At 41.8% G+C, this 14,932-nt stretch overlaps 1 protein-coding gene across 17 annotated transcripts in view; it reads left to right on the top strand.

Annotated features, from left to right (window-relative positions):
• LOC105484155 (dual specificity tyrosine phosphorylation regulated kinase 4) overlaps positions 1-14,932 on the top strand; it is a 53,322-nt gene that overhangs the window by 3,115 nt on the left and 35,275 nt on the right. For 10 of the 17 annotated variants that reach the window (XM_071072338.1, XM_071072334.1, XM_071072333.1 and 7 more), the window contains 2 exons: positions 3,016-3,109; positions 9,661-9,687. In XM_071072338.1, coding sequence (XP_070928439.1) covers positions 3,023-3,109; positions 9,661-9,687 — 114 coding nt within the window. In that variant the 5' untranslated portion in view covers positions 3,016-3,022. Of the gene's footprint in view, positions 1-446; positions 511-3,015; positions 3,110-9,660; positions 9,688-14,932 lie in introns of those variants that run through there. The other 7 variants (XM_071072344.1, XM_071072343.1, XM_011745498.3 and 4 more) reach the window with 3 other exon arrangements.

Here is a 14,932-nt window from a genome sequence, read left to right as displayed (position 1 = left end):
AAAAAAAATGAACTTCTAGGCAAACGCACCACTGAATGCTCAAGGAAAGAGAGGAAGGGGAAGGGGAACTCTGATCCGCATGTAAGATGGAAATGAGGATGGCCAAACTTTTGGTTTCAGTTCTCAAAGGAACATTCACTCTAGTTCTGAGCTGAGTTTACTGGTTATCTTCAATCCTTCGTGTAACAAGATACAAACGAAATATAAAAAGCATTTTAATTCTTTTCCACATAGTTCACCACATATTTTGAGGATAAAAAGGTAGCATTTGCAAAGGTTTGAGCAAGGGTTAAGTTGTACTGTTGGAAGCCAGAGTTCATGCATAAAATAAGAAAGGCATAAATTAGTCTTTAATAATCACAGAATTATCTAAGGGATGGCAAAGTTGGAATAAGTCACAACAGATTTTTTTTTTTTTTTTTTAGTCTGTCAGTATTTTTGTAGAATTAAAGAAATTTAGACCCTAAAGGGACTTTAGAAGTCATCTGGTCCAGTCTCATCATTTTGCAGGTGAGGAAACTGAGCACAGAGAGGACAAACGGCTCATTCAAAATCATGGCACTGTGTGTAAGGTGGCATTGAGACAAGACTCCACGATTCCTCAGCATTTCCTTCAGTGTTTGCTCCTCCTCTACCTCCAGAGCTGTCAGAGCTGAACAGAGGAAAGGGCTCCAGTTGTTTGGAAGATTTCACATTTACCTTTTTTTTTTTAAGATGGAGTTTTGCTCTGTTGCCCAGGCTGGAGTGCAGTGGCGCGATCTCGGCTCACTGCAACCTCTGCCTCCTGAGTTCAAGAGATTCTCCTGCCTCAGCCTCCCAAGTAGCTGGGATTATAGGCATGAGCCACCACACACAGCTAACTTCTTTTGTATTTTTAGTAGAGACGGAGTTTCACCGTGTTGGCCAGGCTGATCTCGAATTCCTGACCTCAGATGATCCACCTGCCACGGCCTCCCAAAGTGCTGGGATTACAGGCGTGAGCCACCATACCTATCCCACATGTACTTTCATAGTCACCTGCATCTCTGTGAAGTAAAGGAAGGCAACACTCGATGCAGAGTCTTGGCAGGAAAAATTGTTGTATTCGTTTTTGCCCAAAGTTGAGATTTTACAAATTCTATGTCCAGTTGGTGGCCAAAATTTCACCTGCTCTGTCTCCCAGGTCTTTCCCAAGTTCATACTTCTATCCTCACTGTCATTGCCTTGGTTGAGACTCTCATTCCCTCTTACCTAGACACCCAAAATGCCTTCCTAGCTCCTCCAAATCGTGCTTCATGATATTGCCAGAGAGATGGTACCAGAGTACACATCTGATCTGCAGCCCAGGCTTAGCATAGCCACGTAGGTTCCAAGACTCCAACTTGGGCTATGGGACCCTTTACAACCTCATCTACCTCCCTGGCCCTCCACCAGCAATGTCCAAGGACAGTGCTCAAAATTTCTGGAAAAGACAATGTTCTTTCGCATTTATGTTATTTGTGTGTCCTCCTCCATCTGCCCTTGACACTCCTGCCTGCCCTGCTCATTCTTCAGAGATGGTTCTACCCTGCTCAAGCGTGAAGGCTTCCTCAGCTCCCCCAGCCGACTTAGTCAACACCTGCAAGCATGCTCTGGGAGCTGGTTGCACAAGCCTGTATTAATACATTGATCACATGCATTGTCATGATCTGCTTTCTTCTGTGTACCTCCTTTCCTGGATAAGGAGTTCTCTTTGAGGGCAGAGACCATGTCTGGTTTATCAGCAAATGTTTATAGAAAGAAAGGAGAGAAGGAAGAAGTGAAACTCTGATCATAAGCAGAGAAGTTACTGGTAATTTTTGTTTGCTTTTGTGCAGAATTTTTTCATATTGTATGTATGTGTGTGTATATTATAGTTAATGTTCCCACTTACCTCCCCCAGCCCTACTTCTTAGAGGTCACTATTACAGTTCACTTCTTCCAGATCTTTCAATACGCCTGTATAAAGACATGCAAGCATTTTGTTTTTTGTTAAATAAATATAGGATTATATCACACACATGTTCTACTGTTTTTGCTCAATACATTATGGGCACATATAAAGATCTACCTTATTTTTTAAATGACTGCATTATAGTTCATAAAACATATGTGTGCCATGAGTTTTTAACTTCCCTTTATGGACGAGTTCTGATTTTTTAATAGTTATGCCACAATACCTGGTAGCATGACTTTTCTTTAATCCTCTGAACAACTTCCAGAGTTGTGGTGCCATCATCATTTATGTGGCGTCCGCAAGAGCCTGCCAGGGGAGTGATTTGCAGAAGCTGTGATAACATTTGCTTTGGTTCCTGTTCTGCCCCTGTTTCGTGTATTCTCCATTCCCTCGGCTCTTGGCTAAGGTTAGAAGCTGAAAAGGGACTTGCAGAGGACACAGAGCGAGCAGTTTCAGCAGGTGCTCTGCTAATGTAACAGGGAATGTGTGTGTCCTGAGACCCCTCTAAGACTCACCTTCCACTTGTAGAAATTATTGCTTACACTAGATTCCATGAATGTGTGCAAGGTTTTTTCTGTTTTGCAGCAAGTTAATTATTAACAGAACTGTGCTCTGAATGAAAAAGATGCAAACATGGCCAAATGAGAGTTAGAGGAAGTGTTTCTACCAATTGTCCCCCTTTTCTTTTTCTATAGGCATTAAACTGTCTAAGTAGCCCACGAATATGCCCATCTTGTAGGGGGATATTGTGTTTGTGGCAGAAGCATGAAGTTTACTTTCCAGTGAAGTAGGGGAAATGGTTTTTTCCGGCTTGGTTGTCTAAACTGCTAATCACCGGATTATCTCTTCCTCCTTCCCTGGCTTCTGTCTCTTGCTCTGACCTCCTGACCTCACATGACCATCAGAAGGAAGCAAGGGAGAAAGAGGGACCCTGCCCCTGCTTTTAAGCCTGTTGCCTTCTCTTCTTCAAACCTGCCTGCTTTCTTCTGTCCCTGAGTGTGTGGGCCATTACTTAGATTTGACTCCTCCTGCCAATTTCTTTTTTACTTTCCCTCTTGCAGGACTCAAATGGATGCTAAAAAGCCAAGGAAATGCGATTTGACTCCCTTCCTGGTTTTGAAAGCAAGAAAGAAACAAAAGCTCACCTCTGTGAAGGTAAAGATCCTTGAATTTTCACTGGGGAAGAGAGGTATCATCGTGAGGACCTAGGGACTCAGGGCCCGGTGCTGATGGGTGTGCCCCAAGCGCCTCTGGGGAGAGCGCAAAGGGAAAGGTGTGGAGGATCACGCTGATTGGCAGGGCCAAATCTGGGTGGGTGTGGAGGGAAAATCAGCAGACGGGCAAGGCCTTCATCTAACAGGTGAGCTGTATTCGAGAAGACCCTAGGTGAGTGCATACATGGTATCTTTCATTCCGCTCTATATATGTGGGATCCTACTGGAAGTGTCCTGGAATAGTTCAAGAACACTTCCAGAAAAGATCTGCTTTTTTCTTTTTTTTTTCCCCTTGGAGACGGAGTTTCACTCTTGTTGCCCAAGCTGGAGTGAAATGGTATGATCTCGGCTCACTGCAACCTCCGCCTCCTGGGTTCAAGCGATTCTCCTGCCTCAGCCTCCCAAGTAGCTGGGATTACAAGCGTGCGCCATCACGCTGAAGGGGTGGCCTGCCCCTCCACACCTGTGGGTGTTTCTTGTTAGGTGGAACGAGAGATTTAAGAAAAGAAATGAGACACAGAGACAAAGTATAGAGAAAGAAAAAGTGGGCCCAGGGGACCGCCGCTCAGCATACCAAGGACCCACGCCGGCACCGGTCTCTGAGTTCCCTTAGTATTTATTGATAATTATCTTTACCATCTTAGAAATAAGGGAAGTAGCAGGATAATAGGATCATCGTAGGGAGAAGGTCAGCAGTAAGACATATGAATAAAGATCTCTGTGACATAAGTTTAAGGAAAAGTGCTGTGCCTTGATATGCATATGCAAACATCTTCATAAACCTTTTTAGTGCATAAAGAGCAGCATTGCGCTAGCAAGTCCCACCTTTCGCTCTAAGGCGGTTTTCTCCTTTCTCAGTAAACAGAACATACAATTGGGTTTTACACCGAGATGTTCTATTGCCCGGGGACGGGCAGGAGACAGATGCTTTTCTCTATCTCAACTGCCAACAACCGCCAAAAGGCCTTCTTTCCTCTTGTACTAGTCGTCCTCAGCACAGACCTTTCACGGGTGTCAGGCTGGGGGGCGATCAGGTCTTTCCCTTCCCACGAGGCCATATTTCAGACCATCACATGGGGAGAAACCTTGGACAATACCTAGCTTTCCTAGGCAGAGGTCCCTGCGACCTTTGGCAATGTACGTGTCCCTGGGTACTTGAGATTAAGAGAATGGTGATAACTTTTCACAAGCATACTGCCTTCAGGCACTTGTTTAACAAAGCACACCCTGCACAGCTCAAAATCCTTTAAACCTTGAGTCACCACAGCACATGTCTCTTGCAAGGACGAGGTTGGGGTAGGATCACAGATTAACAGCATCTCAAATACAGAACAAAATGGAGTCTGTTATGTCTACCACTTTCTATATAGACACAGTAACAGTCTGATCTTTCTTTCTTTTCCCCACAACGCCTGGCTACTTTTTGTATTTTTAGTAGAGACAGGGTTTCTTCATGTTGTTCAGGCTGGTCTCAAACTCCTGACCTCAAGTGATCCACCTGCCTCGGCCTCCCAAAGTGCTGGGATTACAGGCGTGAGCCAACGTGCCGGGCCAAGATCTGCTTTTTTTCTAATACAGACATGGTGTCTTTCCTTTCACTCTGCCTCAAAAACTAGTAAAATGCCACTGCACTGAAGTTAAAATTGTGATGGGATGACTTTGTCATAACCATCTATGGGATCAACTTCTAAATCAGGTGTATTTTAAAAATCTAACACCACTCAGTTTGCATTTCTTAGTGTGTTCAAAAGATCATATTGTTTGGGGTCTTTGTCCTGAAAGTTTGCGGCAAACTTCAGCCCAAAGCATTCAGGTTTGACTTCTGAATCCTGCCTACATCATTGATTGGGAGAACTGGAGTTCAGCAGCCTAACCCAAGGCCTAGCAAAAATGGTCCTCCTGTAAATCACATACACTTCCTTAAAATTATGACTTTAGGTTTCCTCTTCCAAGCGCTGTTCCTGATTTAACTCTAGTGTTGTCCCCCTTGGGATTATAACTCATACAAATGGGCCCTAATGCAGAGTCCTTTGCTCCACCCCGCTACCCGTGCCATTAACACATATAACAAAACACGTTTATTTTGCAATTTATAGGTGCAATTTTTAATACCTAAAACAAATTTATTTTGATAAAATAAAAATTACTGTAAAATATTTGAAATAATAAATCTCCAGCAAAACATGGTAATATAATAAAGATGGCATTCTTTTCAAATGTTAAAATATGATGCAAACAGAACAATCTTGGTTATGATTTTATTTTAGCAAAATCATCATGAGGTTTGCAACTTGCACATTTATTTATTTATTTATTTATTTATTTAGAGACAGAGCCTCGCTCTGTCGCCCAGGCTGGAGTGCAGTGGCATGACCTTGGCTCACTGCAAGCTCCGCCTCCCACGTTCACGCCATTCTCCTGCCTCAGCCTCCCGAGTAGCTGGGACTACAGGCGCCCGCCACCACGCCCGGCTAATTTTTTGTTTTTTTTTATTAGAGATGGGGTTTCACCATGTTAGCCAGGATGGTCTCGATCTCCTGACCTCGTGATCCGCCCGTCTCGGCCTCCCAAAGTGCTGGGATTATAGGCGTGAGCCACCACGCCCCGCCGCAACGTGCACGTTTTTAAGCTGCTTGAGCGCACATTTATTGAGTGCTGAGGTGACTCACACGTGCCTTAGCAGCAAGTGCTATTTTATCCCCAATTTTACAGAGGGGAAAATTGATATACAAGCAAGGCCAATTAGCCCACGGTCATAATGCCAGTGAGTGGAGGACAGAATTCAAACCCATATTCTTTTTAAATTGTTATTTAAAAATTTTTTGAAAGTAGAGTCAGGGTCTCGCTATGTTACCCAGGCTGGTTTCAAATTCCTGGGCTCAAGCCATCCTCCCACTTCAGCCTCTCGAACTGCTGGGATTACAGGTGTGAGTCGCCACACCCGACCAAATCCCTATTCTTAACCACTCTCTTCCATGCCTCTCTGTTGCATACTGATAGCTCTGTTAAATGTTGTCCTGTAAAGTTCCTTACACATTTCAATGAAGTTTAAAGAAAGCAAACTCTGTTGCAGTTACAATGACAGGAATTGTCAAAAATAAAATAAGTTTGGGGCGATGATTCACACCTGTAATCTTAGCACGTGGGAGGCTGAGGTAGGAGGATCACTTGAGCCTGGGAGTTTGAGACCAGCCTGGGTAACATAGCAAGACCCGGTCTCTACAAGTAATAATAATGATGATAATAAATTAGCTGGGTGTGGTAGTGCATGCCTGTAGTCCCAGCCGCTTGGGAGCCTGAGGTAGTAGGATCGCTTGAGCCCAGGAGGTTGAGGCTGCAGTGAGCCGTGCTTGCACCAGCCACTGCATCGGCCTGGGCAACAGAAGAAAACCCTGTCTCAAAATAAACAAAATAAGGGCCGGGCGCGGTGGCTCACGCCTGTAATCCCAGCACTTTGGGACGCCGAGACGGGCAGATCACGAGGTCAGGAGATCGAGACCATCCTGGCTAACACGGTGAAACCCCGTCTCTACTAAAAATACAAAAAAATTAGCCGGGCGTGGTGGCGGCGCCTGTAGTTCCAGCTACTCGGGAGGCTGAGGCAGGAGAATGGCATAAACCCGGGAGGCGGAGCTTGCAGTGAGCTGAGATCCGGCCACTGCACTCCAGCCTGGGCGACAGAGTGAGACTCCATCTCAAAAAAAATAAATAAATAAATAAAATAGGATAAAAAAAGTCACATTCAAAATCGATTTGATTATGTTGTATTTTACAATAATTACTGGCAAATTCACAATGTCATTTAAAAATACTCTTGAAACTTAAAACTACTGTCTTTGTATTGCTAGTTGTTCTGATGGGGCTTAAATAAATGTCTTTTCAACATCTATTGGTTTTCCTCAACGGACTTCTCATCCAGTTGAATTTAATAGGTTTTAGGAAGGAAATGCAAACAATTCAGTAACTGGCTTCTGCACGTGAAGTCTTGGGATTCAGTGGACAGTTATGATACTAATTGGAGAAAGAAAATGAATTGTATGAATTATAATCCCTTCATCTAAAAAAAAACACTGAAGAAGAGAGAGCTGTGGATCTCACGATGCCTACTGCCCCAAGCAGGTGTTGAGAGGGCAACTTAAATATTTAAATAAATTAATCATAATTTATGTTTTTCACAACATTTAAAATTATAGATTATAAGTATAATATTTATAATAATCAAGTATTCACATATTTTAATATGGGTCCTGGTAACATTTCAGCCAAGGGAAATTTTAAAATGTGACTTCACCTGACTTTAAGACAATAGTGTGGATCTCTCTCTCTCTAGTAATCTGGAGTTCTTTTCAGATGCCCTATTCATTGGACTAACACGGGGTAGAACCTTGATGCCAGTGGAGGGCCCCTATCCTTTCTGCTCAGCTGGCAAGGATGAAAGAACTCTCAGGAAAATGCTCCGTGTTGCATTTCTCGGAACTGCCGGCAGGGGGAAAAGAGGCCCTTTGGTCCTCAGTCATCTCACCCAGTAGGCTGGAGGACATCCGGCTTTTCTGCATCTCAGCGTTGCCTCAGCTGGTTTCTGGGACTCAAGGAGCTAGCTGAGCTCCAGGATCACAGGTTAGGCTATACCAGGAAGAGAACCTGGGAGAGAGTCCTAGGGATGGAAGTTGGTAATTTAGGATATTACATTACGATCTCCCCGACAGCCACAAGATGCTACAAAGCACATTCAGAATTATACTGAAGACACATTTCTAGTTTCAGCACCGAAAGCACAGGTACTTTTTCTCTGTTAATTTCTTAGAGCCTTTCAATCATTCCCTTGCTGAATATCACCTCCTGAGAGAGGCTTTCCTTCCCCTCCCTTTCTAATGACAAATCTGTTTGCTTACTCGTTTGTTGTCTCTCCTGCCCTCCAGAACTGCGCCGTCCGATATGGTGGCCCTTGGCACATGGCCCCTGGCATGTGTCCTACTGGGGGTGTGCTGTGAGTGTCAGATATGCACCAGATTCCAAACACTTGGTGTGAAAACAATAAATGTCAAATGATGTATTAGTAATTTTTGTAGTTGGGTTTATATTTTGTCATATTGTATCGTATTTTATTTATATCATATTGATATAAATATACATTTTATCGTATGCCCTTTAATGCGTCAATACAGTTGTAAAATAATTTTATATTGTTTATGTGTTAAAATAGTATTTTGAATATAACGTGTTAAATAAAACACATTATTAAAATTAATTTCATCTGTTTCTTTTTATCTCTTTAATGTGGCTACCAGAAAATTTAAAACGATACTCATGACTCACATGATGTTTCTATTGGATAGTGCTGGTCTAGAATGGAGACTGCACAATGGCAAAGGTTTATTGGACTGGCTCAGTGCCAGCTCCCTAGAACTTAGGTCAGTGCCTCTCACAGACTAGCACTTGATGTGTCCTTGTGGAATAAAAACTAGGAGTGTGTTTATTCATTTGTTTCCTCTACAAATATTTACTGTCGACTCGTTTCAGACATTGTTCTAGGGGCTAGCGATGCAGTGGAGAATAAAACAGGCCACAAAACTCTCATAAAGCTTAAAATTGGGCTTCTTTGTAGGAAGATCAGATGTTTTGATTAAATGCTGAGAATGGTAATGACTCACCTTCATTTTCCCTGGCAGTTAAAGAGTTGGAACTGAATAGACCAGTGGTTCTTAGCCTTGTTTGTATATTGGGAACACCCGGGGAAGTTTTAAACACTACTGAAATCAGAATCTTTAGGGGTCATGGACATTTTTTAAAAAGTTCTTTTCTATCGTGTGGGGACAGGTGTCCATTTCATCACCAGCTGTGAGACCTCAGTTAGGACATTTTGCTGTTTGTGAACCTGGAATAATTGTTCCTATATCCCCTGATTGCAGTGGTATTAAACGAGGTAAGAGAACGTGAGCTCTCCGGCTGGCAAATGTTGGAAGCCCAATAAATACTGGTTGCTTTTATCTTCCGTCTCTCCATTTAACAGAAAGGGGCTTCCTGTAAGAGACGGGCTTATCAATGAGTGTCACACAGTGGAAGAGGATATCCGAGGGTCATTCAGTCTCGTTTCCGTGTCTCATCAGCACTTCCTATACCAAAAGCAGGAACAAAACCAAACCCTGATCTGACCATTTGGTGTTGGGCAAAGGAATGGAAATCAGTCCAAACTGAAGAGCGAGCAAGCAGCAGAGATGTTAATTGCTAGTTCTGTCTGGGTTTTCAGGGTGGCACAGTATTATTTACGGTAATGCATTCACCTGTTAAATACAAATGGAAGACCTAAACTAGAAGAACTTGTAATGATCATTGCAAGTTAACATTAAAACGTTTAAAATGTAACCATAAGCAGCCAATCTAGAATCAGTGGCTCAATGAAGATAGGCATTTACTTCTATATAATATCTACATTTGGAATGGATTTGGGGCCCTGAAGGAGAGTTTTACATACTTTCCCCCATTCTTTCCTAGGGCCCCACTCTTTCTGAGATCTACATGGTAAGTACCAGTTCCTTTGTTCTGCGTGTTCATTGGTGCTTTAATTTCTAATAAAAGAAAGGAGAACAAAGATTTGAAATTACCTTTGGTTTCTGGCAAAGGAATGTGAAGTGAGCAGGAATTGGCGGATGGGGGACATGTCTCTGAGTACAAGAATTAATCAGAGCAATAGATAGTTTTATTGAAAGCTTCTTCAGGCCATGACAAATAGAGTATCAGTTTGACGTTGGAGGTGGGGATAAGGAGATGTTGGGAATGCAATCCCCGCTGTCCCGGTGTGTGTTATAGCTGTGTTTATTTGCTTCTTTCAACAATGTTGAGGGGGTCATCACCTCCATTTTACGGAGGAGGAAACTGAGATCTAAAGAGATTTATATAGCAAGGCACCTGAAGTCATTCTGGGAATAAAAGCTGAAATCAGGATTCAGATTTCATTCTGTAATTCATGAATGCTTTTCAAGAAACACCTTTTATTATTAATTGTTGAGTATATATAAAATAATATTAAAGAAATATGTGTAAAGTATAAAGAATGATACTACAATACAATGATCACCCTTGTGTGTACCCAACACAAGGTTTTAAGAAAGCAGTCCCAGTCCCAGGCCCGATGTGGTGGCTCACGCCTGTAATCCCAGCACTTTGAGAGGCCAAGGCAGGTGGATCATGAGGTCAGGAGATGGAGACCATCCTGACTAACACAGTGAAACCCTGTCTCTAGTAAAAATACAAAAAATTAGCCGTGTGTGGTGGCACGTGCCTTTAGTCCCAGCTACTCGGGAAGCTGAGGCAGGAGAATGGCGTGAACCCGGGAGGCGGAGGTTGCAGTGAACCGAGATTGCACCACCGCACTTGGCCTGGGCGACAGAGCGAGACTCCATCTAAAAACAAAAAAAAAAAAAAAAAAAAAAGAAAGCAGTCCCATGTGTGTCCCTCCCCATTGCATCTTGTCCTGTTCATTGTTCCCTCTGAGATAACTACTCTCGAGTTTTGCATCTATTATTCCACTAATTTTCTTTATCTGTTTCTAAACCTTCTAAACTATGTATTGGCTCATTTTGCGTGTTTTTTTTTAAACATACATGGAATCATACTGTTGAGTGTTCTTCTGCAACTTGCTTTTTATGCTCAGTGCTAAGCCAGCGTACACTGGTATAACATTTGGCTGGCTTTCACGGGATTGATTAGGCCTCTTCTGATTGATCATTACCTGTGCCCCGAGTCTTCAAATACTATGAATATCACCTTTGTTCTAGGAACACTGGTTATCAATTAATTTAACTGCCATGTTTTGTTATACAGGAACACCACATTTTTTTAAATCAGTTTTACAATTAACGGACATTTTGTTTTTTCTTGTGTGTTTGCTATTTATTTATTTTTTATTGAAATTTTTTTCTTTTTTTTTAGACACAGTCTTGCTTCGTCACCCAGGCTGGAGTGCAGTGGCGCGATCTCGGCTCACTGCAGCCTCCGCCTCCAGGGTTCAAGTGATTCTTGTGCCTCAGTCTCCCCAGTAGCTGGGATTACAGGTGCATGCCACCATGCCCAACTAATTTTTATATTTTTAGTAGAAACGGGGTTTCACCAGGTTGGCCAGGCTGGTCTCTCAAACTCCTGACCTCGAGTGATCCACCAGCCTCGGCATCCCAAAGTGCTGGGAATATAGGCGTGAGCCACTGTGCCTGGCCATGTTTGCTATTGAAAATGATGCTGCTATGGGCATTCTTGTGCATATTTCTCAGTGCGTCTGTATAAGGGCATTTCTAAGGTATCTTCCCAGGAGGGGAACTGCTGGGTAACAGGATATGTGAATGCGTAACTTTACCAGGTAATGACAGTTTTCCAAAACATTGGTGCAAATGTACCTTGTCACCAGCAGTGTGCACTCATTTCAGTCATTCCACATCCTTTTTATTACCTGATATGTGTGACTTTTTAGTTTGCCAATTTGCTAACAATAATTTTTTTTTTTTTTTTGAGATGGACTCTTGCTCTGTCACCCAGGCTGGAATGCAGTGGCATGATCTTGGCTCACCTCACAGGATAGTTTCACTGACCTAAAAATACCCCACTGTCCATCTAGTCATCCCTTCCCCCCACAACAAAACCCCTGGCAACCACTCTTTTCACTGTTGCCTTAGTTTTGCCTTTTCTAGAATATTGTATCGTTGGAATAATGCAGTGTGTTGCCTTTTCAGACTGGCTTTTTTTCATTTAGCAATAATGTCCTCCATGTCTTTTCGTGGCTTGATAGCTTATTTCCCTTTATCAGTGAGTAATACCGCACTGCACGGGTGTAACCATCAGTGAGTAATACCGCACTGCACGGGTGTAACCATCAGTGAGTAATACCGCACTGCACGGGTGTAACCATCAGTGAGTAATACCGCACGGCACGGGTGTAACCATCAGTGAGTAATACCGCACGGCACGGGTGTAACCATCAGTGAGTAATACCGCACGGCACGGGTGTAACCATCAGTGAGTAATACCGCACGGCACGGGTGTAACCATCAGTGAGTAATACCGCACGGCACGGGTGTAACCATCAGTGAGTAATACCGCACGGCACGGGTGTAACCATCAGTGAGTAATACCGCACGGCACGGGTGTAACCATCAGTGAGTAATACCGCACGGCACGGGTGTAACCATCAGTGAGTAATACCGCACTGTACGGGTGTAACCATCAGTGAGTAATACCGCACTGTACGGGTGTAACCATCAGTGAGTAATACCGCACTGTACGGGTGTAACTATCAGTGAGTAATACTGCACTGTACGGGTGTAACTATCAGTGAGTAATACTGCACTGTACGGGTGTACCAGTTTGTTTATCCATTCACTGACTGAAGGACAATTTGGTTGCTTCCAATTTTTTAGCAGTTATAAATACGTCTGCTATAAGCATTCATGTGCAGGTTTTTATGTGGACACACATTTTTTAGTTCATTTGGGTGAACCAAGGAGCATGATTGCTGGATTGTATGTTAAGGCTACATTTAGCTTCATAAGAAACTACACTGCCTTCCAAACAAGCTGTACCATTCTGCCTTCTCACCAACAATGAATAAGAATCCTTGTTATGCCACCTCCTTGCCAGCATTTGGTGTGTCAAAGTGTGGTTTTGGACATTCTAGTAGGTGTGTAGTGGCATCTCATTGTTTTAATTTGCAATTGCCTAACAACATAATATTGAGCATCTTTTCATATGCATATTTAACATCGATATATCTTATTTGGAGAGCTGGTGTTTATTCAGATATTTTGCTAATTTTTAATTGGATTGCTTTCTTATTGTTGAATTTTAAGAGTTCTTTGTATACTTAGGCACAATCCCTTCTCAGGTATGTGTTTTGCACATATTTTCTACCAGTCCGTGGTTTCTCTTTTCGTTTTCTTAACAAAGTCTTTTGCAAAGAAGTTTTAATTTTAATGAAGCCCAGTGTACCCATTTTTTTTTCCGTCATGATCGTGCTTTTTTATTGTGGCTTAAAAGTCATTACTGAACTGAAGGTCACCTAGATTTTCTTCTATGTCATCTTCTAGAAGTTTTATAGTTTCGTGATTTCTTTTTAGGTCTATGAACCATTTTGAGTTAATCTTTGTGGAAGGTATAAGGTCTGTGTCTAGATTAATTTTTTTTACATGGATGTCCAATTGTGCCAGCACTGTTTTTGTTTGTTTGTTTGTGATAGGTCTTGCTATTTTCCCAGGCAGGTCTCAAACTCATGACCTCACGTGATCCTCTGGCCTCAGCCTCCTTGAGTAATTGGGACTACAGGTGTGCGCCACCATGCTGGGCTTAGTACTATTTGTGGAAGAGATGCCTTTCTCCATTGAATTGATTTTGCTCCTTTGTCAATGATCAGTTGACTATGTTTGAGTGGGTCTATTTATGGGGCCTCTATTTGTTCCATTGAACTATTTGTCTATTCTTTCTTCAGTGCCACACTGACTTGATTGCTTTAGCTTTATTAGTAAGTCTTGAGGTTGGGCCATCCGTCCTCTAACTTTAGTGTTCTTCAGTTTTGTGTTGGCTATTCTAGGTCTTTTCTTTTTCCATATGAATTTTAGAATCAGTTTGTTGATGTCCATAAAATAACTTGCTGGGATTCTGATTGGGATTGTGTTGAATCTACAGATTAAGTTGGGAAGAACTAATATCTTAATGATATTTAGTGTTCCTATCATGAACATGGAAAATATCTCAATTTATATAGATCCTCTTTGATTTCTTCAGTCAGAGTTTTGTAGTTTTTCTCAGATGGATCTCATACATATTTTATCATACTTATAGTTAAGTATTTCAATTTCTCGGGAGTGTTAATGTAAATGGTATTGCACTTTTAATTTTAAATTCCAATGGTTCATTTCTGGTATATAAGAGAGCAACTGACTTTTGTATATTAATGTCTTCTATCCTGCAGCTTTTATATAATCTTGGGTTTTCTGTTTACTTGCTTTATGTTGTTTTTAGATAAACAGAAGTAATTAATTAAAGGCAGGTAAACTTATGGTATGCACTTTTTGTCTTAATAAATCATTCCCTACTCTGGGTTATACAGGTATTGCCTTCTACAAGTTTCATAATTTTCCTTTCATCAGTTCTGAAAAATTATTCTAGCCATTTTGTCATTATCTCTTTCGGATTCTTTCTCTTCTTCTGAAACTCTAAATGTATGTTAAACCTTGTTTTATCCTCTGTGTCTATCATCTCTGACCAGATTTTTTATCTCTTTGTCTTTTTGTGCTGTTTGCTGCTTAATTTCTTCAAACCTGTCTTTTCCAGTTCATTCATGCTCTCTTTGGCTGTGTATAATATGTTATGAAGCCCATTCATTTGGTTTTTAATTTCAACTGTTATAGTTTTTAGTTTTGAAAGTTCTAATTTGTTCATTTTTAAATCTGTTGTGTTATTTGCATGGAGTCTTACACTTTACTCACATTTTTAGGCTCTTTAGTTTCTTTAAGCAAGTTATGCATAATTTATAAGTTGTACTGGATAATTCCAATATTTGGATATTATATTTGGAAATACAAGTATTTGGAAATATTGGGGGGGATCTGATTCTGGTGTTTATAGTTTTTGCTAATTCTCACCCACAGCACCGTGTTGTCTTGCACCTTTTAACTTTTTACTAGGCGTGTTTTGTGGAAAAGGCAGCTCTACCTGAGAGAGTATGAATGGTTTGCCAAGGCCACACAGCCAGCAAGCAGCAGAGGAGGAATGCCAGTCAAAA

This window comes from Macaca nemestrina, chromosome 10, assembly GCF_043159975.1.
Source record: "Macaca nemestrina isolate mMacNem1 chromosome 10, mMacNem.hap1, whole genome shotgun sequence".
Taxonomy (NCBI): Eukaryota; Metazoa; Chordata; class Mammalia; order Primates; family Cercopithecidae; genus Macaca; species Macaca nemestrina.
The sequence above is the reverse complement of the archived record's forward strand: the minus strand, read 5'-3'. Positions and strand labels throughout refer to the sequence as shown.